General features: G+C 38.6%; 1 protein-coding gene across 1 annotated transcript in view; it reads right to left on the reverse strand.

Moving 5' to 3' along the window:
• rxfp2a (relaxin family peptide receptor 2a) overlaps window positions 1-22,492 on the reverse strand; it is a 39,680-nt gene extending 17,188 nt beyond the window's left edge. Inside the window, exons 1-8 of the mRNA XM_026372331.2 lie at window positions 22,127-22,492; window positions 15,028-15,174; window positions 11,186-11,269; window positions 8,844-8,949; window positions 4,415-4,486; window positions 1,836-1,907; window positions 1,491-1,562; window positions 522-593 (exon numbers count right to left, since the gene is read on the reverse strand). Of these exons, the coding sequence (XP_026228116.1) occupies window positions 522-593; window positions 1,491-1,562; window positions 1,836-1,907; window positions 4,415-4,486; window positions 8,844-8,949; window positions 11,186-11,269; window positions 15,028-15,174; window positions 22,127-22,205 (704 nt within the window). The 5' untranslated portion in view covers window positions 22,206-22,492. The remainder of the gene's footprint in view (window positions 1-521; window positions 594-1,490; window positions 1,563-1,835; window positions 1,908-4,414; window positions 4,487-8,843; window positions 8,950-11,185; window positions 11,270-15,027; window positions 15,175-22,126) is intronic.
• Window positions 22,493-27,712: the final 5,220 nt, after the last annotated feature.

Here is a 27,712-nt window from a genome sequence, read left to right on the forward strand (position 1 = left end):
ACATCCAAGTGGACAATAAAAGCTATTCAGTCTGCTGCTGTTTGTTTTTTGTTCTATTAATTTTAAATGTACTGTACATTTCTCTGTAAAGCATTTCTGTAAAGCACCTGTTGTTTTAAAATGAATAAAACTCTATAAATACATTTCACTTGACTTATGAGCTCATGGACTAATCAAAACTAAACTTGCCAGGGGCCAGTAACAGCTGTAACACTTGAGCATCACCCTAACGCAGAGATGAGACAGAGCATGAAATGAGGTGTGAATTTAGGCCAATTTTTAACGAGCCATTTGTTAAACATGGAGCTTTGACAAAGGCTCGACCTCTTCAGAGCATGTGGAGGAAAATGTTCCAGTAGGTTTCCCAACTTGAATTCAGACAGTACAAAAAAAAACAAAAAACATTAACAACAAAAAAAAAAACAAAACAAAACATTTACCATTAACGAACTGGTATTTGAATTAATTAGAAATTAGTCGACACTAAGCAAGAACAATTAAAGCAGAACAATTCAACTCACAGGTACATGAGAGACTGCAGCCCAATGAAGGTGTCCTGGGACAAGCTGCTTAGTGGATTATGATCCAACATCCTGAAATAAAAAGACACAAGAGTGTAGCACACTGCAACCGTCAGACAAAGTGGAGTATGCGATATAGTAGTACCTTAACCATTTAAATTAAAGTTTTTATTATGTCTCCAGTGAATCCGACAGAGTTAAATAGGTCCTTCCAAGATAATGGACCCCAAAAAACGCAATACTTAACGGTATTGCTAGTATCACTGAACGTCCCCCTGGTCTACTACTGAATGCCACTGGATGAACGTCACAAAAATCATCCAGTTCTGACTTTGAATATTTGAACTCTAGCTTGGCAGCAGACAGATTTATATTTTTCCTGAAGAGATGAGTGACAGTCGCTTGACCGTCTGATTGCATCCTTTTAAACAAAGCATAGAAGATCGTATACTGCTATACCATACTACTCATACTACTACAGGCACAGCGTAGGACTGAAAAATAATCAACTTCTCAAAGCTCTCAAACTCTCTAGAAGATCACAAATTATTTTTTATGGTACACTTGACTGGAATATGATTTAGCAGAGAAAATAAAACTCAAACTACACAGCTGTCCATAATTTATGATGATTATGGGCATGACTAAATGCAGCTTTTCCAGCTCTCCACCCTGCAGCTAATCCTGCTGATATTAAGCACATTGAGGGAGCTTGTTTTCAGGAGGGAGCCTAAACAACAATTTTAAATCTAACAGAAAACCCCAGATGCCCACAAGAACACCCATGTATGGTTAAAAAGGCAGCTACAAAATAAAGCATAACTATCACATAACTACCAGAACTATGTGTGCTTGTTTATCTATAAACAGTCACACAGTGCCCTTCTATTTTATCCATATACTACCACAGTAGAGTACACAAGACAAAAAAAACTCATGCTTGTATAGGTGCATGTGTGTATAACTCACAGCCACTCTAACAGATGGAGATCCCTGAACACACCAGGACTGAGGGAGGATATCAAGTTCTCACTGAGAAACCTGAAGGAAGAGGAGAGTAAGAGTGGATGGGTGAAACTAGATCTAGATGTAGTTTCTCCGACTCCCAAACGATTCATACACCGCCCACAGTCCTTATGTTATAAAGCATGAAACGATTAGCTGATCAGCTTTTAGCAATAAAATCCCAAACATTCCCTCTCATGTGTGCAGCATCACGGTGCAATAGAAAGTACAGCAATAAAGAAAGAAATAAAGAAAATAGATCGTTTGAGGAGAGATGAGCAGCATTAATGAAGTAAGCGTGGTACTTACAACCTCTTTAAATTGTGGAGGCCGCTGAAGGCATGTTTGGATACGAACTGCAGACTGTTGTTTTGTAGAAAGCTGCAATAAAAGAGAGAAATTGTTTTTTGTTTTCGGATGATTTATACCACTCTAGTCTGGTGTGTGTGTGTGTATACACATCCTTCCCACACATTCACATGCTCTTGACTTCCGCAAAATGTCAAAGTGATTAATTCCTTGTTGATACAGTATTATCATCTGGTGCATGATCAATTCTTTCCCTTTTTAGACTTAATACGCTCATCAGCATATTCTCCACATCAGCACGTCATCTGCAGGGGACAATCAGCGGCTCAGACACAAATGATGACACACTAATAACCCCCTGACCTTTAATCTGTTATTAAGGTTCAGAAATGTGTAACCATCTATAAACTTTTAAGACAGGTGGAAATGAATGTGAAAAGAAGAAGCTACTACAGATCCTGCAGACAGATTATCACAATCTATCACTGAATACGACACTTGAAATTCACAGCACAAATAGTAAAGATACACATCTGGAGCAATATAGTGAGCAAGCTTTAACTATCTGGTCTTAGAACTTAAGATTCAAGAATCAAGATTACTGGGGATCAGTGTATGACAAGTTTTTTTGGTTACACATCTCATCTTGTCAAGGAAGACTATTGTAATTGTGCTTATTTGGAAGAATTGATAGTTAATCATAGTTAATCATTTTCATCATTACTTGCACAGACAGAAAATTAAAAGACCATCTGAATAGAACACACTGACATATGCATCCTGGATTTCTAAACCAAGAGTATGACTACACGCCCCGTAGACATAAACCTATGTCCCTCTACAAAACACGAGAGGGACAAACTTTGACTTGAGCATCAGTGTTGTAAATATCTGCTGCTGAACAGGAGTCCAAACTCTGCTTGTAAATCAGTTTGATCCATCTCTCTCCGCCCCTCTCGTCAAACACTTTTCCTTTCCACATTACAGCAGTTCAGAATGATTTTCTGGATGTTTCCATGCTGGTCCTAGCTGCATTCTCATCATGTCAGCAGCCTTTACATTCTTTTTACCAGTGTGTGGGGGGGTGTACAGTATGTGCTTAATCAAAGCCAATGAGTTTCAAGCTGAGAAAAAAATATTTTAGAAAACATTGAAAACAAGTCTGACAGACCCAGGCATCCCATAAGGGTTGATAATTATGACACCTTTATTATATTTCACTTGTAAGTGTGAAAAATAATTTCACTGTGCTAATTTCTCTTCTTGTTGAAATCTCCTCTCAAAGTGCCAAGACAAAATGGATTTGTGACAGGACCACAAAGTTCACAAGTTCTTGCCAAATTATGAGTGTATTGATTAATACAGGGAAATATACTGAGAGCTTAGCCATTAAAAAACAGTGTGTTGAGTCAATCACTGGTGTTTAAAACTGTTTCTGCTCATGTAAGAATCGACTTTGACCAAGCAAGTGCGAAAAATAGTGTCCAACCCCACTCACGTCCTACACAGTGAGTTCCAGCTTTTACCCTCTGGCAGGAGGTGCAGAGTTCCTCGATACAGGCTGAACTGCTGCAAGCCCTTGTTTAATCCAGCCTGTATCAGGACTGTTCGGGACTCTAATGTAAGCTGTTTCTTCCACATTTCAACAGATTTCTATGCACCTTTTTCTTATAATATAATTTTTGTCTAAACTAATGCTGTCCATTTGTCATGTTGTTGGGTTATTTTATTAAGGGCTGCATGCATCATCAAAAACATATTTCATTATAATAATAAAATGTATTAATCAAACTTGTACCAATAACAGATTATAATTAAACAATATTCAAACAACATCTTCCAAAATACACCTGAAGTAGAGTAAACACCTCTGTATAAAACCTTTCCAATAAAAATAGTCAGCCTGCAGAATAAAATCATAAGACAAGAGAAACACAAATTACAAAAGAGTCAAATCTGGCTTGGCAGAAAGGTTAAGTGTGCCAAAATGAAATCATATCTTGGACAAAACATTAACACTGTCAACAACTCGGTGCTCTAATGGTGTTTACAGAGAGTTACGAGACAGATTAACAGGCCCAAAAAAGTAATTCCATTTGGTAATAATTTGGATAATAATTCATGCATATTTCAAAACCAACAGAATTAAAGTAAGTTGATAAGAGAGTACTTTAAATATTTAGTGCATACATCTATCTGTCAAATTAGTAAATTAAAAACATGAGCAACCAAGAAACAGTTTAATGTTAATTTGCTGTAGATTTAAGGCTAAAAGGAGGAGGAGAAAATTAAATGATTGACGACCCAATAAATTCTTCCATACAGATGCAGAATTAGCACGTGCTCTAGTCTGTCACACATATTAATTAATGTTTTTAGCTTGTTACAGTAAGTTACAGTATAATACATTTAAAGTACTCCATTTCTATTAATCATTATTACAACTTTGTAGCTCAAATGCCTTACAGCTGTATTGTTGTTATTTCATTTAAATCCCCTGAAACAGATTCTAAGTAACGATAGTTAAACATGTACTGAATGTATAAAGTCATGAATAATGTAGGGAAAATAATACTTACAGCCTCTGTAGAGCTGAGTATTCAGAGAACACAAAATCAGACAACACCCGGATCTTGTTACTCCTCAACGACCTGTATGAGAAGCCATAAAATGCAAATGTTAAAAAAAACAAAACACACACACACACACACGCAAACAATGAACATTTCGCATAAATAGGCACCTGGAAAGCAGATCCACTCAGCTGGAGAGAGAAAGAACCAGAGCAGAGTAAAGGTCTGAAACATTATGCGCGGTAAACAGTCACAAAACTACTGCTGTTTTATTCAGAAATGGCTTTTAAAGTGTTCCACAATAACAGAGCTGTCATGTGTCAGAGTTGGCAAAAGGTGCGGCGTTGTGGAATTTGAAAAAGTTACTACAATCCGGACACACACACACTCACACAAACACACACACACACTTATGAACGCTGTAATGGATTTGATGCACGATGTGGTGCAACTCACTAATTATAAACTCTGAAATATCTTCAAAGACGCCCACAAATCGGCTGCAAATAGCCACGAAGGACAACAAAGGGAACAATATTCTTTATATCCCTACAATTTATGCACATCAGCCATCTAGAAATGTGGCAGTGCTCATGACGCTTTTAAAAGCTGCTGTAAAAAGCATTTTCATCACGAGTCACACAGATAAAAACCAAACAACCCTTCAAACAAACGAATGAGACAAACACATTAAAGCAAGTCAGAGAACTAAACCAACTGTAGTTTCATGATGAAAGCAAAGATTCGAACTGCAGCAACTTTTTTAGGTTTTCTATAAATAGTATTTGTGGTAAAAAGGTGCAAACATAATATAAGGATTAGAAAAGGTACTTTGCACTCCGTTATTATTACAGATTCTGTAAAATCACAATCTGTATAATTAGGCAACTACACAAGCCGACTAAAAAAGTGTTTCACTGTCAGCTTCAAGGCAAACATACAGTAAAGAATAAAACAGAACAAATCATAAACAACTATAAAAAATGGCAGCAGGACACTGTAAATTTTGAAATTTTAATTATTTACACTGACAGAAGAAGATGACATGAAATTAGGAATAAAGGAAGAAAAGTGAACGACACATATAAAAATAAGCCTTCGTGCAAAATGTGCATATGACTGAGCCAGGAGTTCTGGAGGTTTATCTGAGGTGTAATATGAAAGTGTGAAAGTGTTAAATAAATGTTGTGAATCGACAAAAATAGCATCACTTCATAATTTAATGAATCTCTATCATTAAAGAGGCACTTCAGCAATTAGAGCCTCAAAACAACTTAACTGATTTTATTGTGTAGAATAACTCTTTGCCCTTTTTGAGCTGTGGGTTCATTAGTACAGAAGTAGAAAAAGATTAAGTTATATTATCACTTATTATACTCAGTAAGCAAGTTCATATAAAGAAACTAATAAAAGTAATTAAAAATAAGAGTAAAAACTGCAAAAATGGTTAAATAGTCCAAGTAATGCATGCGTCTATGATCTACATAAAAACTGCATTTGGACGCTGGCTTTGCGCCTGCAGAAGAACAGAGGCCTTTTGTGTTTTCACTTTTCAACCGTTGGTGATTCCCACATGATGTCAGACTGCGCTGTGGATTTAGAGTCACATTCACAGTCGATTCGCAAATTCAAACCAGGCACTGGCTCAGGGGCATGTGGTGAATGATGCCCAGTCCTGAATTTACCGGAGGCTGAACGTTGGTTTCTAGTTGATGAGGCGAAGACAGAGATCAAATCTATATTTCCTGAAGAAGATAAAAACATGCGTGCATGTCCTGATATTCATACTGTGCATGATGCAAGCAGGCATCTGAAGCCACAGTAAATGCAAACCCAAATTTCATACAACCACCATGAGAATTGTTTGCAGGCTGAAAATACAAAACTAAATACCTCAGTAAAGTAATGAGAAGAATAGGAACATAAAGGGTTATAGTTACTGATGAGGGTAAAACTGATTTACAGCCAAATTAAATAAATTAATTAACCTACAATTAAGAAAAACTATTCAAAATAAACAACTTGTTTTTAAAGCAAAACAGAAACCAGACTGATAAATAGCATGAGACAAAAATGAAAAGGAATTAATGATATAATTAAGCAATTAAGGTTTTAACTAGACTGAAGCTGGCCCACTAAAATAAACCGTTATTCTCTTTAATAATCTAAAACAATCTAAACGAGGGTTTATATAAAAACGCTGTAATATTCACTGTTATGTTATTTAAATATTTTTACTCTTATTCTTTTTTTTTCTTCACTCAGTGGAATTTAAAAGGAGTTTTATTTAATTTAATTTGAGTGTTAATCATATTACTCCCCACAAGGTCACAGTTTCATTTACTAGACGACCACTTTAAGACAATTGTGTAATAAAACGTCAAATTTTATTGCACCTTTCACCTCAGAATATCATCATACGCATCTACATTAGAGATTATTAAGTTGCTTGTTAGATTGAGCTTGTATGTGCACATCTTTAGGTTTTGAGCTCACAGAAATCCCTTCAGAGAAACAATATATTTTTTAAAACTAACTCAGAGGTTTAGTGGAGCATATGTAGGTACACACCATCTTTATAAGTAGCTTTCCTTTACTGCATGTTTTATGTTTTATTGTGCAGCATTGTTTCTGAAAAGTGCTGTATAAATAAAGTATATTATTAATATTATTATTATTACCCCCTCTGGCCTGGAGACTTGGATATAAAAGCTCTACAGTGTGCAGGCTAATCATGTTACAGTCTTTTGTGTACAGTAATCTGTAATGTGTACTATGACGAGGAGACTTGTTCTCCCTTCAGGGTACTACCCTGTTAAATCAGCACCAAGTCCAAGGAGAAGCACTGTCTGAAGGACAAACTCTGGGAACAAATGACTCACTTGCTGACCTGTGAACTCCAACTCACACAAGGACAAATTATAAAGCATCTGACTGAGCTGGAAGGAGAAGCATCTGCAGGAGTAAACGATGAAACACACAGAGAGAGGAGTGTGTTGGACTGCAATCTATTAATTAACGAGTAATAGTTAGTTTGAATTATTTAACATACTGTTTCAGTGTGTTGCAGCTTGTTAATTCCTTGTATGTAAAACTTTAATTGGTGATCCCTTCATTTTAGACCAGAGGTGTAGCCACACCACTGCTCTAGTTTGATGCTGGGTACTCGTCTAGGAGTGTCATATGAGGAGGGAAGGGTTTCCATAGAGACACTAACGAGTGTAACCCCTGGTTTCTGGTCTTCGTCTGAGGTTGTGCTTGATTCAGAAATCCCACCAATTACCGTACACCACCCCCACACACATAATCACTTTAAGAAGATTCTGACAAACAAGACTGTGAAACTAAGAAATGGAAAAGTAAAACAGCACGAGGGCTGGTTGGATCAGAAAAGGCCAAAAAGGCAAAAGAGTTTCTTATTATTTTACTGTAAGAACAGTCATCCCTCTGTTCAGCGAGACCAATGAGATCAAAGGTTATTTTTACTCTTGATTTTCCAGCTGCTCGTCTCTAAATGTGTGAAGTGTTTACAGCTTTTCAGTGAACACGTGGCAGCCCACCGAGGAAGAAAGCCAGTGGTGTACTGGTGTCTAGGTAGCTGTGTATAATGTAGTTCAGTAGACTTGAAGCCCCACACAGCCACCTTCAACTACATAACTTGTTTCATCTGAAGCGATTATAATATGGGATGTAATTATGAACATTTACTTCACATGTACAGAAATCTTGAGTTTACTGTAATTGTAGATTAAAGGCACTTTAGATTAACTTTTACTCATCTAAATGCACTGTATGTACAGGTATACAGCAAGAAGATGCTAAAAGATTGCAGAGTCACCGTGACTGTCCATGACTGGGCCTGTAGTACATTAACAGGTCTGGTGAGCGTCAGAGCTCTAGGTCAGTCTTGGTATGTGACCTGCAGTGTGGCGTGTACGGAAAGTGTGGAGCGCAGCGAGATGGTTTCGAGCCAAGTCGAGAATATATGAGTATTTGTACGGAACAGTTTCATAAGTCATGTGTCCTCAACTACACTGCTAAGTTAAACTTCTGCAGGAGATTAGAAGTGAAATTTTACTACTTTAGGTTGTAATGCTGCCATTTATATGACTAGTAGGAGGAAAAGGTTTTTTTTTATTTTTGGCCAGCACAACTAATTACTTTTATCATCACGATGATCTTAAGTTGTACTGTTTTATTTTTCTATAAATGAGTCTGCTACTCAATGTATCTTCCAAAATACAAAGAAGAACCCGAAACCACATTATTTGTTCTAACCTTAAAGCTCAGGTCAAGCCCTGACCTAAAAGAACTTCTTGAGGAAATGAGGACTGTGCACACTTCTCCCTTTCAAACTCAAAATTGGCCGTCACAAAGATAGAAGTGCCAACGCACACACTTATACACAGGGTCATTACAGTCAGAGGACACTTACAGCCAGGTAACATTTGGAGAGAGAGTAGGAACATCCTGCAGGTTGACTTCCACGCACTCGACATCTGTCTGGATGCAGTCGCAACTCTCTGGATACTCCTGCAACACTACACACACACAAAATATGCACAATTATTCAACTGCATTCATAAATAGACAGAATAATAGTAATTATTATTATTTTCCTTGTAGTTTAATTGTTAATGGAACATCAGCAGATGTTTTATGGTCAGTTAATGACAAACATTTAACCAGTCAAAATGAATACTATGCGTGCCAGATATCTGCTGAGGGCTGATACTAACAAAACAATTGTGAGCAATCCACATTCTTCATCAATGACAGTGTTTCTGTTATCAGTTATATTCATCCACTCCTGTTGGGTTCAGAGTGTTTCCACAAAAACAAGCTCATCGTTTTGCATGTTGTGGTGCATAAGTTTTTAAAACTGGAACAAATCACTGACATCTGTGCGGCATTCTGACCATTTAGTGCAATACTGTATAAACTTGTGAATAAGCTGCTAATTAACTATTGTTGGCCAAACATGGACATTTGTTTTCACCTCAAGTTCATTAATACAAATTAGGGAGACAATCACAGACTGCCATCTTTGCTGGACGACATCCAAAGCGGACATGATGTTATTATATCTTATCACCTCCTCCCTTTTGTGCTCTGGAAAGAACTTGCTATTTTGTACAGTGAGTCCTGTTGTAACAGGCACAAAAAGATACGAACAGATGGACAGTGGAGTTAGACTCTTATCTCTTGTTGTCACAACAAGCTGGCCTGTCCCTGCTCATTACTAAACACTTAAACAGCATCATGTCGGATGTAACTATCCTGATGCCTGAATCCACACATACACACATGCTAGCAGACAAATAGCACTGCTTATTTTTGGCATCTTATTTAGATTTTGAAGTCTCTTTACAAAGCTTATTCAGTTTTAGACAGAGGTGGGGTGAAACTGTCTCAGGGTCATGGATGAGAAAATATTAAGGGCACCTCAAACAGTGAGTTTTCAATTACAGATGACAATGATGTACGTTTGGTGAGGGGCAGCATCGAGGGCACTTCATCTTTTTTTTTCCGCTGAATGGGCCAATTTTGCACTTCGACTTAGGAGCACCCCAGATGCCACTTCTCCATTTTTTACTTTACTAAAAGAGCAACCATACAGAACATTCAGGTACTACAGCGACAACTCAAATGGTACTGTGAATTCTATATTTGAAGCAGCATTAAATTAGTAACATACTGTATAACACAGCTACATACTGTATCTTGTCATCATCTCAGCATCCAACATTCAGCTTGCTGCCATGGTCAAGGAGATGAAATTGGATGCCAATAAAGGCACCAGGGCCAACAGACTAACCTTCCTGGACTGTATAAAGTAGATCTTATGCATACATGATATAGAAATAAGGAAACACATGCACACAGACCAGGACTTACTGTCTGACTCTTTTCATCCACTTCAAAAAACACTAGAAGTCATCATGACTCTATATAAGAGGGCAAAAAAAAAAAAAACATCCCCATAACAAAGAAAGGCACCTGAAGGCAGCTCTCAAGACCTGGGCATATCCTAAGTGAACCTTTAACAAGACAGCATCCAGATCCGGCAGAAGGACGACGGACAGAGCAGAGACTCAAAAAAGAGACTTCCTTTTACATGACTGGTGTGTCCAAGAAGCCAAAAGGGATCTTTGGAAAGCACCTCATACCTGTTGACTTCAAACCCACCAACACCCAGAGACAGAAACTCGTCCACAAAAAAGCCCGGTCACCAAAATACAAGAGCAGGGCTGTCAAGTGAATAAAAAACATGAATCTAATAAATGACGTGCTCTATGATCAGTTCATCTAAATGAACTGCATACATCATTATTTGCTGTGAAAGTATTTGGATATATTTAAATTCAAATGAATTTTGGCAGATGGGTGACTCAGTGAATTATTGTCATAGACTTCAAAGTTAAATGGCTCTTTTAACTTTCAGTTCAGACTCAGACTCCACTGAAGGAGCAACTATGAGGGCACTTTGTTTCAAATTATCACATATAGAGGCACCACGCACTCTTACGTCTTAGTTTTGTGTTTGAAGTTTGGAACTTAATTATTCCCTTTGATAAAATGGCACCAAAAGTTAGATGGAGAAGGTGGTTACTTCACGTGCACTCATCTGTCTGTTTGTAATACATTGTGTAAAAGGTCTCATTTTTAAATACTACTTTTTAATTTAGCCCTTTTTCTCACTTTCACCATTAAATATTTTAAGTACACACATATTCAAAGATATAATCTGGAAGTGCAGTATCCACACATACTTACAGCACTCGTTAAGAAAGTATTGCTCCACAGGATTCGCGTTCTGTAGTGTTTGACCAAACAAGTCCGCCCATCCAACGTTGTCCCCTGCAAAGCCAAATAAGAACCAATATTTTAAAAACAACTCTCTGAGAGGATGTGGTGAGCAGAGTTAATGACAATGTGGATAAAAGATCACAGAGACATTCCCAGAGGAAAAGGAAAGATCTCATCTTTGTCCAGCTTGTTTCTCCTCTACGTAAACTTTCTGAGTGAGATTTGAATCAAATTCCTCAAATATCTGAAATCTAGTTACTGAGAATAATGGCTTCTTGTCTAAATCTGCTCCTATTCTCAGCTCTTCAGCTGCTCCACATTTATTCTCACCTCTTCTGTCTGAGCTCCTGAGAAACGTCACACAACACACGGCTTTGACTTATAAATAGTTTCAGATTCTGTTTCAAGAATTTTACTTTGAGTCTGGTTTAAAGTGTCAAACTAAGATCTAAGCTTGATGTTTACGTTTTGTTGTTTAAGATTTCATAAATTTTCAATGTGTCATTTTTTATCCACTAAAATATTTTACACTTGAGTAAAATTTTATATGGAAACAACTACTATTGTATTATCAAAAAACCTACAAACCAAAGATCCTCACAGTGCACTGACAGCTCCAAGTGAATTTAACAGCACAATATTTGCACTGTCAACTTGACACCACAAAGAACAACAGAGAACATAAAAACACACTCATCACTTTTGAACATTTTAGATATTTATTTGATCTCAAGTCCCAATAACGCTGAGATCTCTGTAGACTATTGTGTTTGTCAGTGAAGTCAGTTTGGATTTTTCTACTTTCTATTCTTTATCTTTGTATCTGAAGGGGAAACCTGTAAGCACTGTATGTCCTGAGTAAAACCTCCCTCATTTTTTTCACTTCTCCAGTTTCAGGAGTAATTGATGTTAAAATTAATCTTAGCTGTTGCTCCATATTTGTCCTGAGGCGAGATTTAGCAGAAGACATTCAGACTTTGCTACACTGAAAATAAGAATGTGATTGACGTCTCTGTTAAATCCTTTCAGAGTTACAAATCATGTCTTTGCACCTTGGATGACTTGCTAAAGGTCTTGGACGGGGGCCCTTAGAAGTTACCTTTTAATTAAGAGTGAAATGTGCTGCAAAGAAGAAAGGTTGGAAACATTTCTCAGTGCAATTTCCTGACATTTTAATAAAATTACTTTGGTAACAACTGCCCTTAAAGTGAACTGACAAGCAGCAACAATTCAAGCACTGCAGAGATTCGGTTTCACTTTAAATATGGCTGATGCTAATAACCTGTCAAATTATGTTCAGTTATAAGTTCTTCAGCTGTCTGCAGGCTGGTGGTATGTCTACTGCAAAACATCATCAGCACAAACATTTTCTACTGACAAACATTTATTTAAGCAGCTAAACTGCTGTTACAATAGTCCAGACTTCAAAATGCGTTAAAATGAGGATCGCAGATAAACTGTCGTTTAAGATTTAAATTAACCTCCAATCAGTCGCCGATTTTGCATCACAGCCATGAATCAGAGCCAACTGGAGCTGTCAGACACACAGTCAAGCATGTTGTTTCTGAAAAGAAGCCAGGACATTCTGTGTGAGCGCCCGTCTCATCTTACAGTCAGCGACCATTCAACAAAATGCCGTGCTGAAGGCTGAAAGTACAGTAAACACAGTTAAGAGGCAGCTTTGAAGCGTCACGGTTGATGAGGAGCAGAAGTGACAGAGGCAAATATTTCTCTGCTTATGGGACTTCTTCTTGTGTCAAGGTTTTTTCAAGTCATAGAAACTGCAGGCGTCAACTCTAAAATTTCCAGTTATTAATAAACATAGTGAAATGTGCTTAAAGGAAGGTGGAGGATCAGCTCTTCAAGAACAGAGCTGATACATGTGCCATTGTCTTCTCAGTTCTCCACTACCGTAGTCTCTGCTGAAGCTGCTGAAATGCATTGAAAATGATTATACTTTCAGCTACTAAGCTGGTAAAGCGTAGAAAATGATCCATCCACAAAACCATGTGTTCTCCATTCGTCTAAATTTCAGTCTCTCTCTTGCATTTTTTTCTGCCTCCAATTCCAACCGGCTGAAGCTTTTGCCACAACCTCTGTGAGACAATTGTTTTTGCATGCAGCTTTAAACATGTCCCCTTCTCTGTTACTGTCACCTGTAATCTGAAGACAGCTAATGCAGCGGCTTGTCAGCAGAAGATAGTTAATTAGCTGTTAACATAGCGTTAATACTCATTCTGACTAAAAGACATAATGTTCTGCATGTCAGTTAAAGTCAGTTCATTGCAAGCTAAGACACAACAAGTAAGTAAATGAAGCAAGTAAAGCTTTTTTACATTCTTAAACATCTTTTTTTATGTATTTTAGACATAAACGTGCAGTATTATTGGAATCTTTCAATCCACAAAGCTTTAAAATAAGTCCTGTATCTTTGGGATTTAATGCAGATATCGCCTAAACCCAACTGGGATTCTGTGTTCAAATGTGAGAGACCTCACATGTACAGAGGCTGCAACATTCGAGCTGTGTGCAGCATTCTGATCGAGATGTCTACAACCCAAAAGTAAGACACATGGCAGCTCCGAGGATGACGTATTGCCTATTGGTGCCCATTGTTAGCAGAGCATTTTTGTTTGGCAGGGTTGCACAGCATGCTGCCTGATAATGAAGGATGGGAAATATGGGAAGGCAAACAGCACAGAATGGCTTTCTGGTTTTTCCAAGAAGACACCACTGTAGTCAATTGGAGCCTAATTTGTGCTCCTATTTGATTTAGCTGACATGGACAAATATGCTTTTACCCTGGAAAATATGTTTCAGCAAAAAAGGTTTTTAACGTTTCCACACTTTTTTCAGAGTTGCCCACATTGAGGTGTTTATTAAAACCTTATCTTATGACTTATGCAGCTCATGAGAAATGCTTGTTCTTAGAAATCAGGCACCAGTAAAGGCAAGTCGTCACCTGTCTTGTCTTTTGTGTTCTCCACACTGTCCCTGATCCCACTGTCCCTGATCTTCTCCAGTTCAGATACCTCACATTTGTAAAGATTATAGTGTGTGAGGAGCTTTCTTTTAGTGGCTCAAATACTCCAGATGGCCAAAGAGAACTTACAGAACAATACTCCAGTGGGTCTGGAGGCAAAACACCAGACAAAGGTGAAAATTAAAGAAATGTCCCGGCATGTGTCACATTAAATATTACACTGAAAACATAGTGCTATACAAATGGTTGTATTAAGTTGTTTACTGACAAAGAATAAAGACTTAAATGTATAAGTGAATAAATACTGTGAATCATAATGCTGCTAAAAGGTTCCAATTCCTCTAATGCGGCATCATTTCCTGTAATCCACACACAGACTAGAGCAGACTGAGCCCAGCAGTACACCTTTATAATGAACTGTCAGAATAGAAAATAAGTCTGTGAGCTCTCTCAGGAGGTTGCTTAATCTTATTGGCCGAAAGCTGTGCTCAGCTGTTGTCAGCGAAGGGTTCAGTAAATCGCTGATGAGCCTGTTCCTCTGTGAATGGAGGGAAGAACAGTGACTCCAGCATCTTAGAAAAGTGTTTTTTTTTCTGTGTTTAACATATAAAGACACTATGTGCAGAAAGATCTTGTCATTATAACACCCTGGATGACTTTTGGTTTGGTCCAAACTTCATGTGAGGTAGGTTGAACAGCAGTAATATTTGAGCTACCGTCACAGGTCATGGCTGCCCACAAGCACACAGCTTGGTTGGAGGGTGTCATATATTTCCTGGAATACTCAGAGTTGAGTTGAAAGTTGATAGACTGCTTACACACTTACCACAGCGGCGCTCGTCAGCCCCATTGGGACAGTCTTTGTGTCCGTTGCACTGCAAAGCCTGAGGGAGGCACTCACTCATGTTCCCACATGGAAACTGTCCGAGGGGACATCTGTCCCTTACTTCAGCACTGCTGCTCGCCACCAGCGCTGAGGAAGAGACGGCGGAAAGAGAGTGAGGTTACCAATATGAGCATTACAGCTGGCACCAAGTTTTAGAAGTGTAAAGTTTGTTTCCTGATAGACAGGAAACTAATTTTTAGAAAATAAATGTGTGTAAGTTATAAGTGTCTAATTTGGCAATATGTTTATTACAATGGATATATAGAATACAAAGTCATCAGCATATGGGAGACAGTAATTTAATTTCATTTATTTAGTCTCATCATGTTATGAACAAAAAACAAGTCCATTTTCCTGAATTCACTTGTTTTCCTTTGTTTTTCGGTGTTTTGCAGGTACACGTTACTCTTAAAACATTTCTATCCATCTTGTCGTCTCAGTGCTGCTCTACAATATGTGTAACGTCTGTTTTGTTCCCACAGCCAGCACATAACCAAATTAACAGCTGCCAGATTTTTTCCCAGATTAATTGCTCATCTTTGATAAGTGCCGGAGCCCCTTCAGTGAAGAGAATCCATCAAAGCTGTCAAACAAAGTCTGATGCCTTATTTTCAAGAAACAGGAGGTAATCTGCATAATTTCACCTTCTTGACTTTTACCCTGATATAAACAATAAAAATATAGTGAAAAATCTATGTTGATACATGCTAAACTTCTAAAGTAGTGTGGCTGAACAGAGTTTCATTTATCTTGTCATGTGGTTTTAATGAAATTTCACACAAACCGTTGAGGCTAAACACTTCACGATTGACGTACAAAACAAGTCAGCCATGAGGCTCCTCTAGCTTATTTTGGCAGTTCTGTCGTCTTTGGATTGTAAAATTATTACTAGCCTGCCAGCTAGCACAAATGCCCTATTCATGTCTGTAGGGGGCACATTCAGCATTCCTTCCATATTATAGGATGTGCACTAACACCGAACACATAAAAACAGCGAGGTGTTCTTCTTGTGCTAGTTGTTTTAATAGCTTGGCCTCTTCCTAAAAAATATATATATAAAGATATGTTTTCACTGCAGAAATGTGGAATAGGGTTCAGTAAGTACATGCATGAGACATTTATGTTCTACTATAGTATATCAAACTAGGATTTACTGCTTATTATTTGATTTCTTGATGCTTCATTATTATCATTATTTTAATTCCATCTATTGTATATATTTATTAGTACACAGCCTTTAATGCCTTTTGCCATTGAAGTACAAATACTTTTGAGTGGGTTTTCAAAATCCCAAGCCCTCTGGTTGTGTATCTTTAAGCAGATTTAAAGCTTTAGATGAGTCTACAGCACACTAAGTGTCACGATCAAGACCACTAAACACCACCTGCTCATACAAGCAAACTGTACCCTGACTGAGGCCTATCCTGAAAAAGGGACTGGAAAAATAAAGCAAACACAGAACGTACACACACACACACACGTTGGATGAGGACACTTTATGACATAATGCATTCCTTAGTCCCTTACTCTCACCTAAACCATCAATAAAGGCCTAATTCTACCTTAACACTTAACCCTGTAAAGCTCGGGACTGGCAGAAATGTCCCCCACAACCAAACCAAAATGTATTTACACCAAAAGTAATGTAATGGTGTAATGTAATAAGTTTCTACAGTAATTTGAAAATGTTTTATTGTCATAGCAGGTAATGATTCTCACTTGCATGTCCATTGGGGAGAACCTCACCTAAACTAACATCAACATGGTCTATGCACATTCACTGACAGAGTGAAACACTGCTTGTACAACTCAGAGCAAAATAAAAGCAGCAAATGAGACAGTTCAATTATCTATTGCCCCAGGCCAGTGCATAGTGGGAGTTTTTCCAACACTACTTCATGTAGCTACAATCACTTGATCAGTGATCATACGGTGGCAATCAGAGAAATGCTAATCATGGTTTCATCTCTATACACTTTTCGCATATATTTAAAGTTTGACAAGCTAACTTGTCTAACTAAAATGAACAAATCAACACTCAAACTGCTTTAAAAAACAGATCAGCTATAACAACTACTTATTTTAACCTAATATCTACATATTACTCTGAATTAGTGTCTTGTTCTCAGTACTTTATTAAACAGACCTGAGATCAAATGAGCAATACTTTAATTCTTACTACAGTCATTCCACTATGTTGGTTTTTCCACCCTACTTCAGAAGTGGATTAGATATGGAGTCGGTTTCTTTTTGGTTATTTCCAAATGTTCAAAGAGAGAGTGCATTTTTTTTACCCAGGCAGACCAAGAGCCTCTGATAGAGGGCTTCAAAGAATTTAAAGAGTTTATTTATCGATGCGGCAAGATGAATGACAAAAAGGGGCTGAGAAACTAAATACATAAGCAGCCACGTGTAGCTTTATTTAGCTCTGGGGTCTTTTTTTCTTAATTCTGTTGTTTCAACCCTCTTGGCATATAAAGATTTGTATTAATTCAGTACTATACATATATATCAGTACAAAAACACATGCACTATGTCAACATGTTTGCTGCTGTGATGTCACAGTGCACCACAAAATGTTATACAGCCAGGAATAAAAAGAGAAAGAGAATCAGTTTCCCACAACAAACAAGTGTGTGCAAATGTTTACTGTCTGCACATGCACAGGCCAAACTAGCCCTAGCTCTGTACTAATAGATACTGATGATTTAATTGGAGCCCCTGCACCTGAGAAACTCTCTGCACTGTGCACAAATATCCCATTTAAAGCCTTGCTGTTACCATGATTACATGTCCACTGTGCTGATATTACAGCCATTATCATTTGTCTAATGTCTGAATGATATAAAGTATTCCCATGACACAACAAGGACCTGATTAAAAACATTTCTGTCAGACACAAGGACAAGCGAGTCCAGACTTGGGCCCATGCTGACACTTCAGCAGAAGACTCATTGGGCCATTAGAGAGGGGTATGTCGATCATCCTGTGAGCAGCCAGTTAACAGCGGAGATTTTACTACAGGTTAATTAATTTAAAGTGACATAGTCCTCTGTGTGGAAGTTATGTTATTCCACGACTCCCTTCTGCAAACACACAAAGAGACAGACACACACACACACACACACAGTCAGTCTGCTGCTGCATTGCAGGCAGCATGGTGTTAGCGCTGTCACCTCATATCTAGAAGGGCCTGGGTTCAAATCCAGGATTTAAGGCCATGTTCCATTCTGACTGTTGAGTTCTTCTTTCCACAGTCCAAAGACAAGTGGTTAGGTTAATTAGTGAGTCATGTCCTAGCTGGGAATTGTTGTCTGTCTCTACATGTCAGCCCTGTGACTTTTTTCTCCTGGTGCAGGCAAAAAAGAGAAAGAAAGAAAATAATCAGTCTAAACTTCCACTTGTCTTTATGTCTGCTGCTCGCTGCAGGTTGAAAGTCCTGCAAATCACCTATAAACCTAGAAAATAATCTGCACTGGCTATAAAAGAAGCAAGTGCACATTATAAATTTATTTAATTAACAATGAAAGCAACAAGAATATTTACTGCAGGGGCTTTGAGATGCTTACTCGACACTTAGTAAGCTAATTAAAGTGCCCCCCCCCCCCCCCCCCCACACCCCAGCCACCCCCTGTTAAACTACAAAATAAGTTGTCAAATTCATTACGACAGCTTGTAGCGCTCTCGCTGCCATTTTCCGAATTGCACTAATTGAAACAGTTGTTGTTATAGAATCACTTAAAATCACTTTTTCCTTCTTTCATGTGTTAAAAAATGTTGTTTTGTCTCTGGTGTACAGTACAGTGTGGTTCACAACATTAAAGAACACAGAGTCCATCACAGCTGGCTCTCAGATGCTGTCTGCCACATATTAAAACCACCAGGTGCAGCCAGAACCTGAACACAAATTCCTCACGACATCTGAAGACGCTGCTCTTGGTTAGTAGAAGCAGGTCGAGGGTAAAGTTGCAACATATGATTCAAACACTTGGAAAAATACATGTTCTGCTTTGATCTATGACTTGTACTCCTTTTTGTTTATCATCACCTCTTTCCTCTGTGACTCCCTGTCACTGTTTCACTCTCTACACAAGCTAAAGGCACATGATGAGTAACACAGTACAAGTAACTAGTCTGACAAGTGAACTGTCTAGATCGTCATGGATCAGTGACCAAAGTATAATCAGGAGATCTGATCTGAGACGTGGTTGCAAAATTTAAAGTATGAAAAGATTTGGATACTAAGTTGGCATGTTGTGCATGACAAACAGAAACACCAGAAAAGTCCACAGAGCATGGAGGAAATGCAGAAAAAAGAAACCTGTGAAATGCTTTTTTCTCATGTGAAGCATGAAACATCACCAGCAAACAAGTTTTATACGTTACAGTTTTTGTCAGTTATTGTTTGGTGGAAGAGAATGATTGTTCCTATGATAAATATAGCTCCATCAGTCTATCTATCACACATCTATTGCTTTCTATATTCTTTTTTTACTCTTCAAGCTGCAAAATTACCCATGTCTTAGCATGAAGTTTCATGCTTATGTAGGTTTGACATTATGTCTGGAGCATCTACACACACAGCTTGTTGCTGCATGGAAGTGTAAATGTCGCTGCATGGAAGTTAAAATTATAGGTAACATGCTGCATATGACATCAAGACATCAGTGGAACTGATGCACTCTAGTGCACTGGATTTGAAATGAAACACTGGCTACGATGTCGAAGTGCCGACACTCTGACGGTTTCAATAATAGGTCTAAAAATAGCCACACTCCCTCACGCAACATAGATGGAAACACAAAGTTCCCATAGTAAATGTTTTATTTCCCGCCCAGCGTGATGAAGAACAGAACCAGCATAACAACATATTGAATGACTGGCGACATGTTAAATAAGTTAAGAGCAGCCATGCGCAGCGTACAGGTCAGAGGCCAAAGTAGAACAAAAATACTCATGAGAAGCTACACATGCTAAAGGAAGAGTGACTGAAACAAGAGCAAACATCTAAACAAACCAAACGCCAGTGAGCATCTGTCCGAACAAACCAATCAAATGAAATGAAGGTGCAGGTTTTGATGACTTGAACACAACTTTTAAAAAGTACAGTAAAAATACATGTTTAGAAAAATGAATGATTTTAATTTTTGTTTCAAAGGCAACGAAGAAGACTGATACTCAAAACAAATCAGCTTTGTTCAGCGCGTTCAGCACATCTGTTACACACTGAATGTAGACTAAACGTTTACACTGCAGCTGCACACTGGGTTTGTGTTTGATTTTTAGCTTAGCAACAATGATTATATTACCGTAACACACATGAGCGTTAAAATTGTGTCATCAACAGACAGACTCTGCATTAAGACCAAAACTGTTCTTCTGCAGCCTGCTGAGAGTAAATGAATGGGTTTGTGAAGAAGTTCCAAGTCACTTCCATCAAGTTCTTTAATCTAAATGTAGATTTACAGTCCTTTAGTTGAGCAAAGGAAATATGACAAATAAAGACCATCTGGCGAGTGTCTGCCCGCACTGGGACAGTAATAGAAAAGACAATTTCAATCAGTCTACCTAAAGAGCAGATCCAGTCTGACACAACACCCCAGAGAACGTTCACACACAGACACTGAGGCCAGCAGTGACACAAACTGACATGAGGCCAGTGTCTGTGACCTTCCAGCCTGGAGGATGCTTGCATCATATCTCTGTGCTCATCACAGCTCCTTCTATCTACTGAACACTGGGACAAATATTAAGTGTTCATGAAGTAAAAATCACATCGCAGAAGTCAGATATGAGCTTCATTCAATAATTTGAATGCAACATCACTAAGTAAATAAGTTTGCTTATCGTCATATCGTACAATCAGGCCGAAACACTGAAGCACTCTCATTGTCTCAGCTGTGCTGGAATCTCTTTTGTCTTGAAATTGAATTTGTTCGTGGCTGCAGCCAACTGCCCCGTCTCCCTAAAGACTTGACCTAACAGATGTAAGCCATCATCAGCACATCCCTTGTTGTCTGACAGACACTATTCGAATAGTTAAACTTATCTAAAATGCCTGTAGAAAACTGTTGTTCAGCACCGCGCTCCTCATTTCCATTCATCCATAATTCGCAGGATAAGGTCAGAGTGTGTGTGACTCTGTTTGCTCTTTGTCTGACACTGATAAATCAGAAATAAAGACGCCCTCTGTCCCCCGTATGAAAAACACTAGAATTACTGTGAGCTCATCAAATTCATTCACAGAAATAAATCTTTGAAATAAAAACGTAGGCTCTGACTGTAGCGTGGGCTTCGTGTGTTCTCCACTGTAGTATTTTCTCATTAATGCCTGCTGGCGTATAGATTTCTGTTTGTAGTGTTTTGTATTTCAGTCTGGAGCGATGACTTTAACTGTCCAGTGATACTAAAGCCAGTCAGAGGTGAAACATAAGCACAATTCTGATTCAATTTATTACTATTCAGTCATTTTTCCACTGTTATAAGTACTTCTCATGTCAACATTTTAGTAAGACACACTGTGAATCAGCTGTAAAGAAATGTTCATCCAACCAAACATTTACATTTAAACAGGGGATCCAAAGATGAGTCACAGACTGAGAGGTGGAGGACGTGGGAGGGAACATGTGAGAGAATAAGACATGAAATGGATATTGGATTTTGTGATATTTACTAGCTCGGCCCCCTCAGCTTCCTATTGAACCAACATCTGAACAACAGGCAGATTGAAAATGTCTTGCAGATGTATTAATAGGTAATAGTCCTAATTCATAATTAGAACAGTAACTAATGTGGGCAGAAGTGTGGGGAAGCCTATGTCCATGTGCAAAAGCATAACAAACAACAACAAAAATAACCTGTTGTGACTATGACCCTGAGCACTGAGCAACCAGCCTCAGATGAAAACGACCACAAGAAGGAAGAAGATAAAAAATAACAATATCACAGAAACACTGAAATGTTATCAACTGCTTAATATACAAATTAATGTGGGTGGTGTTAATGATTTAACCTTCACCACACTGCATTTAGCTCTTACCTTTAATCTCAGTGAGGTGGATGAGCAAAATGATGACAGGTACATCCATCATGAGGCTCAGAAGTTTCCCTGCGCTCATGTCGACCCAGCAGCACTGCCGCAAACCAATCCGATCCGATCCTGGAGAGGTTTCCTCCGGTGAACCAGGAACAGACAGTCGACAGGTAAGTGAGCAGGAATCCGTGTGAGTCCAAAATGTTGGAGCACACCCGACGTAAAAAGGGATTATTAGGGTAACAAGGCGAAATCCACCGGGTGGATGAACTGAAGTGGAAGCGTGGAAAGTAAAAGCGAGCCGGTGCGCAAAAACAGCGACATCCTCTCCACACTGTCCTCCCCCGAGCTCTGTGGAGACTCTGCTCAAAGACACAGTGTCTCGCTCCCTCTCTCTCTCTCTCTCTCTCTCTCTCTCTCTCACCCATTCATACTACAATACCAGGCAGACGCGCACGTTGCGCACACGCCTCCACCCCCCGTCACCATTTACTGTGTCTCTCCAAAAGAAAAAAGAATAAAAAATTAAATCTTTTCATCCTCAAAGTCGCTATTTCTATAAAACACCTGCAGAGGCTCAGTCGTTTGCTGAGCCAAACCAAGTGTGAAATAAAAGAATAAAAAGAAGTGCCTCACTCATCCACCTGTGCAGGATTTACAGAACCTGGGCTCATCCAGGCCTGAGGGTACAGCTCACTTCACCTAGTGGAGATGGCAGCAGCAGAGGACCTCACTGCATCTGTAGCTGCTGTAATTCCCAATCTAGCAGCATCTAACTTGTTTTTACAATAATTTGAAATGTTAAAACAGGACACGTTTTACATTTTCCATTTGACATGTAGGGAAATTGGCTTATTTACTTCTTGTAGAATTATTAATAGAAGATGTTATTTCAGGGAGACATGGTTAAACGTATTTTCGCTGGCTTGATTCACTTCTCTCCACCATAAAATTGTCAAGCAACAAGCTGAGACAACAAGGAAGTCTCCACGTCTGGCCAAGAAACGGCTGCACATCAGCCCTGAACCACTGGCAGTGTCAGATGGCAGTGCCATCATCCTGCTCTGACCCCTTCCTAAACCACTCTCAGACCCCAATGAGGGGGCCTTAGGGAGCAGCAGTCCAATTCCACTGTGGTCTTGGTGGACTGGAGGAATAAGGTGACCCAGTCTTCTTTCCCTTTGCCAACCCTCTCCAGAGAGATCTGTCAAGGTGCCCTGAATCAGCTGGCTCCAGCTGCTAGGAGAAAGATGGGGCATTTCCTCAACAATATGGTTAAATGATAGGGTTGGTAGGAGAATACTTTGTATGTTAAATATAAAGTTAAGTATTTGTTTTCTCAGGTTGAACAGTGGCATTGATTTTCTCATCTAATGCAAAAGAAAATGCCAAACAGTCCTATAGAGCACCACTTGTCTTTCCTTTCACAGAACATCAGCTTAGCAGTACAAAAAAAGGAGCTGGAATGAAGTTATGTTTATGTTCGAACACAGAGAGACAGATTCAAGCAAAGATCACATAAATTCTCAGTGAAGAACAGACAAAACAACAACGTTCAGGCCCAAAGAGCGGCGCGTGTCTTGATTTATTACACGGGATGAAAATATTTTGCGAGAAATGCTGAAATCATAGCTGGAAAGGAGGAAATGTGGAAGTCATCCAGATAATTAATAATGTTTTACATTTAAACAGAGAGACAACTGTGCCCTAACAGCTCAGAGATAAAGTTTGGCCATGTGAGCACAACATTTCAAAGGGAGTTCAGAGATTAACACTTTGAAAAATCAGCCACAGTCGAGCCTGTTTGAATTTAAACGGAGACGTTGGCCTTTTAAACACTAAACATAAACACATAAAATGTAAAATTAAAAATCACAGCTGCTTTAAAACATAAAAGCGTTCATTTAAGGTGCACAGAGAGCAGTACATGTTCTTTATTTTAAACGTTCCATCGCTCATTTCCACTTCCGTTTCACATGGTGTGACGGATGACTTGACATTTGGCCGAGTTCCACAGATGAAATTGAGTTGAAACTGTTTAAGGGTCAGAAATGAAAAATGATTTATTGATATGAGAGCATGAGGTCAAGCAGAAGAGCAGCATGGAAGACAGGGGGATTTAGTGCAGAAGTGTGCTTCCCAAAAGTTTTTTATGAACTGTCTGAAAGTAGGACACAGTAGTTATTCTGAAGATGCTGGAGCAGCAGGAGAAGGAGGAGGACTTTACATGTTGTCAGAATAAACAGTGAGCACATGTTCCAGTATTATTTTCTTTGTGTCTCTTTACTTAAGATGTTAGTGTAAATCTGATCTTCCTCTGGTGGAAGAATAACATTATTTTATTTTCATGATCTGCCTCCGGTGCTGACCCAAGTGTCAGAGAGACATTGGTCCGTGCCATAGATCTCTGTTGTTGTCTGAAAATGATTAAAAACACATCAGTGAAGGGTTTAGTCCTCCCGAAAAGCTCAGAATAAGTCAACTCTGGAAGCAAGAAAGAGTCGACTGTGCATGTGCAGGCTCTGCTTTAGCTACTCTAACAATATAATGATTGAAACCAATAATAATAAATAATACACATCATGCAAAATCAATACATTTTCAATGTTAAAGTTAACATAAATATTTAATAAACTTAGAACATATCAACATAAAAAAAAAGCCATAAATCACGGTGGTCCGGTAAAAGCCAGACATTGGCGGCAGACATTCATTTCTATATTTTTATATGTGTCATGTCAACCTGATGTTGCATAAAATCAATGGTCCTTTCTTCTCTCCTGATTCTTTGACCACATTGCTGGTCTAATGACAGAGGATGTTGTATTTTCTGCTGATTGCAAAGCCGTCTAGGCAAACTTATGAATTTGGTTTGTATAAATAAAATCTGATTTGCAACCACCAAATCAGGCCCACGCAGCTGCAGAGTTTATTGACCATGTTGGACCATGTTGGAGCTGTGCGAGTCCAAGAATGCCACAGTGAGATTGAAAACATTTCCAGGCTAGTTTTCGTGTGTTAAGCCGTAATTTCACAGGGAAAAATCTACATTAATTGCTTAGATAAACAAATTCAGAGTTTATTTGAGGTAATCTGTGTCAGAAAGACGAAGCTATGTTGCTTATTGTATCAGTTAAAGAGATAAAAGTACACTTCTTACTTATTAAATCTTCAGGCTGCTGCTTTTGTTTTAATACTTATGTTCTCAGATTAAGAAAAGCTCACAAATTTTAACACGAATATGTCAAACCCATGGCTGCTTTCTACCATGAAACAGATTTCTGTGTTGTAATAGTACCCACTACAGGAGAAATGAGTTGGCCAACATTTCTCTCTGTGTTTCTTTTGCGATGACACAGATGTTCCTGTTCTTCTCCTAATTTTTCAGTCTATCCAAGGACGTAGAGCTTAAAATGTACCCAGCGTTATCTGAAGTCACAGACAGCACAATTTCCTACAGTGCATTTATTTGATTGTAACACCACAAAACCCGCATGAGGTGATTTGTTAAGCTCTAAATGCAATTTGGATATACAGTGGCTTCAGAAAGTAGCCAGACCCCTTCAGCTATTTTTCAAACATCCCTGTCTTGTAAATGTAATTTTATATAAAGAACATTTTCCCATTAATCTACAGAATAACTCACAATGACAAAGGGAAACAGCTGCTACTGCACTCCAGATTATGGTCAGGTGCATCCTGTTTGCGTTCATGTTTCTTGAGTGTGTGAAGACTGTGTATGTACCGTAAAGTCCCACTATTCACACAGCATGTTAGAACAGGAATCAAGAAAGTCTCTGCAGACATCCACAAAAACATTTTGTGCTGAGGAATAGATCAGGGCAAGGGTATAAAACCATTTCTAAAGCTCTGAGTGATCCCAAGAGCACAGTGTTCTCTGTAATTGTGAAATGGAACAAGTCTGGAACCACCAAGACACTTCCTAGAGTTCGCCATGCAGCCACACTGAGGAACGGGACAAGATGGACGCTGGTCAGGGAGGTGACCAAGAACTCACGTGACGCTGACAGATCTTCAGAAATCCTCTGTGGACATAGTAGAAGCTGGCAAAACAAAAGCCTGTTTGAGAGTGCGCATAAACTGAAGATGGGGTGACGGTCAGTATTTCAGCGTGAGCATAATCCAAAGCATACAACCGGGACAAGTCCTCAACTGTCCTAGAGTGGCTCAACCAAAGCCCAGACTCAAATAGAATATCTGTGGAGACCTGAAGGTGTCAGCTTACACACTTCTCATCCAAACTGATGGAGCTTGAGAGGATCTGACAGAGAGAAACTGCACAGGTGCAGGTGTGAGAAGCTTGCAGAGACTTACTGAAGCTGTAGTTGCTTCCAAAGGAGTTCTACAAAGTACTGAAGTGAAGGTCTGAATACTTCTACATCCAGCAGACACAGAGCAACATTTAATTGGAGTTGTGTTTCTCGCCACCTTATAAATGGATATTCACTCTCCTTTCAGTGCTGTGTTTGTCTCCTCAGGGAAATATGTGACTCCTCAGCTGCTAATTGCTCTTCTCCATTCACCAACTATTTATTAACTTTCCACTTTCTGTGTGCAACCGTGTCTAACAGATATTAATGTTTTCCCAATTACGTACATACAGAGTTTCACAGCCAGAACTTGTGGTTGTGGTGACTGGCAGGTTTGTGAAGTTCCTAAAACTATGTTTCCTCATTATATTAATTTCAATAATTTCAATAATGTTTCTTTTTAAATGGATTTCAAATAGCAAAATATATTTTTTGTTGTAATTAGGTAAATTAGTTAATTAAATAATATTGTGGGTTGTAAAACTGTAAAACTAAGCTTAAGGTAATTACAAAGTTGACTGATTTGTTATTATCATCTTTCAGATCATTCATCATGTCATTTAAAAATAACTAGAATGATCACAATGAGGTTGTGTATACCTCCCCTAACTAGTGATGCTGCAGTTTACACACATCACATATGCTAATGTCTAAAATAAACCAATCTACTACATCTGTTCATTTTCTTCAGCAGATTACGACCTCACTGTTCGATTTACAGAGGTTCACAACACTGTTGAGATCACACATTCATACAATAAAATACAATAATACAGTATAATTCTCCATATTGAATTATTTTGGTACTTTTACTGTTAATAGTTCAACATTTGAATGTATAATTTTTTTACTTTATATAGTACACTACTAAATCTCTACTACTGGTGATGAAAAATGATCATAATATGAGGCTGAGTTAAATGTAAAGAACATTTAAGTAAATAATTTGGAACAAAGGAAATCAATGAGAAATTGACTTGCAGGCACGAGTCACACATCGTTTGTATCACGCCAGACGAGAGCGAACTGCAGGATTTGCTTTAGTTCTCCCCATGTATCAATATGTCACACGTTTCATTACATTCACTTTGAAATATATGGCGTCCTTGTGGCCTTAGCGGCAGGCCTAAAGATTCTTGTTGGCAGAAACCAGATGCACGGGATTCATACATTAGAAAACTCACTGCATTTGATCAGTGGCAGTGACAGTATCACATGGCTCAGAAGCACTAAAGAGAACAAAGAAACAACAAAAGACCCC

The sequence above is a fragment of the Anabas testudineus genome, chromosome 14 (genome assembly GCF_900324465.2).
Source record: "Anabas testudineus chromosome 14, fAnaTes1.2, whole genome shotgun sequence".
Classification (NCBI taxonomy): domain Eukaryota; kingdom Metazoa; phylum Chordata; class Actinopteri; order Anabantiformes; family Anabantidae; genus Anabas; species Anabas testudineus.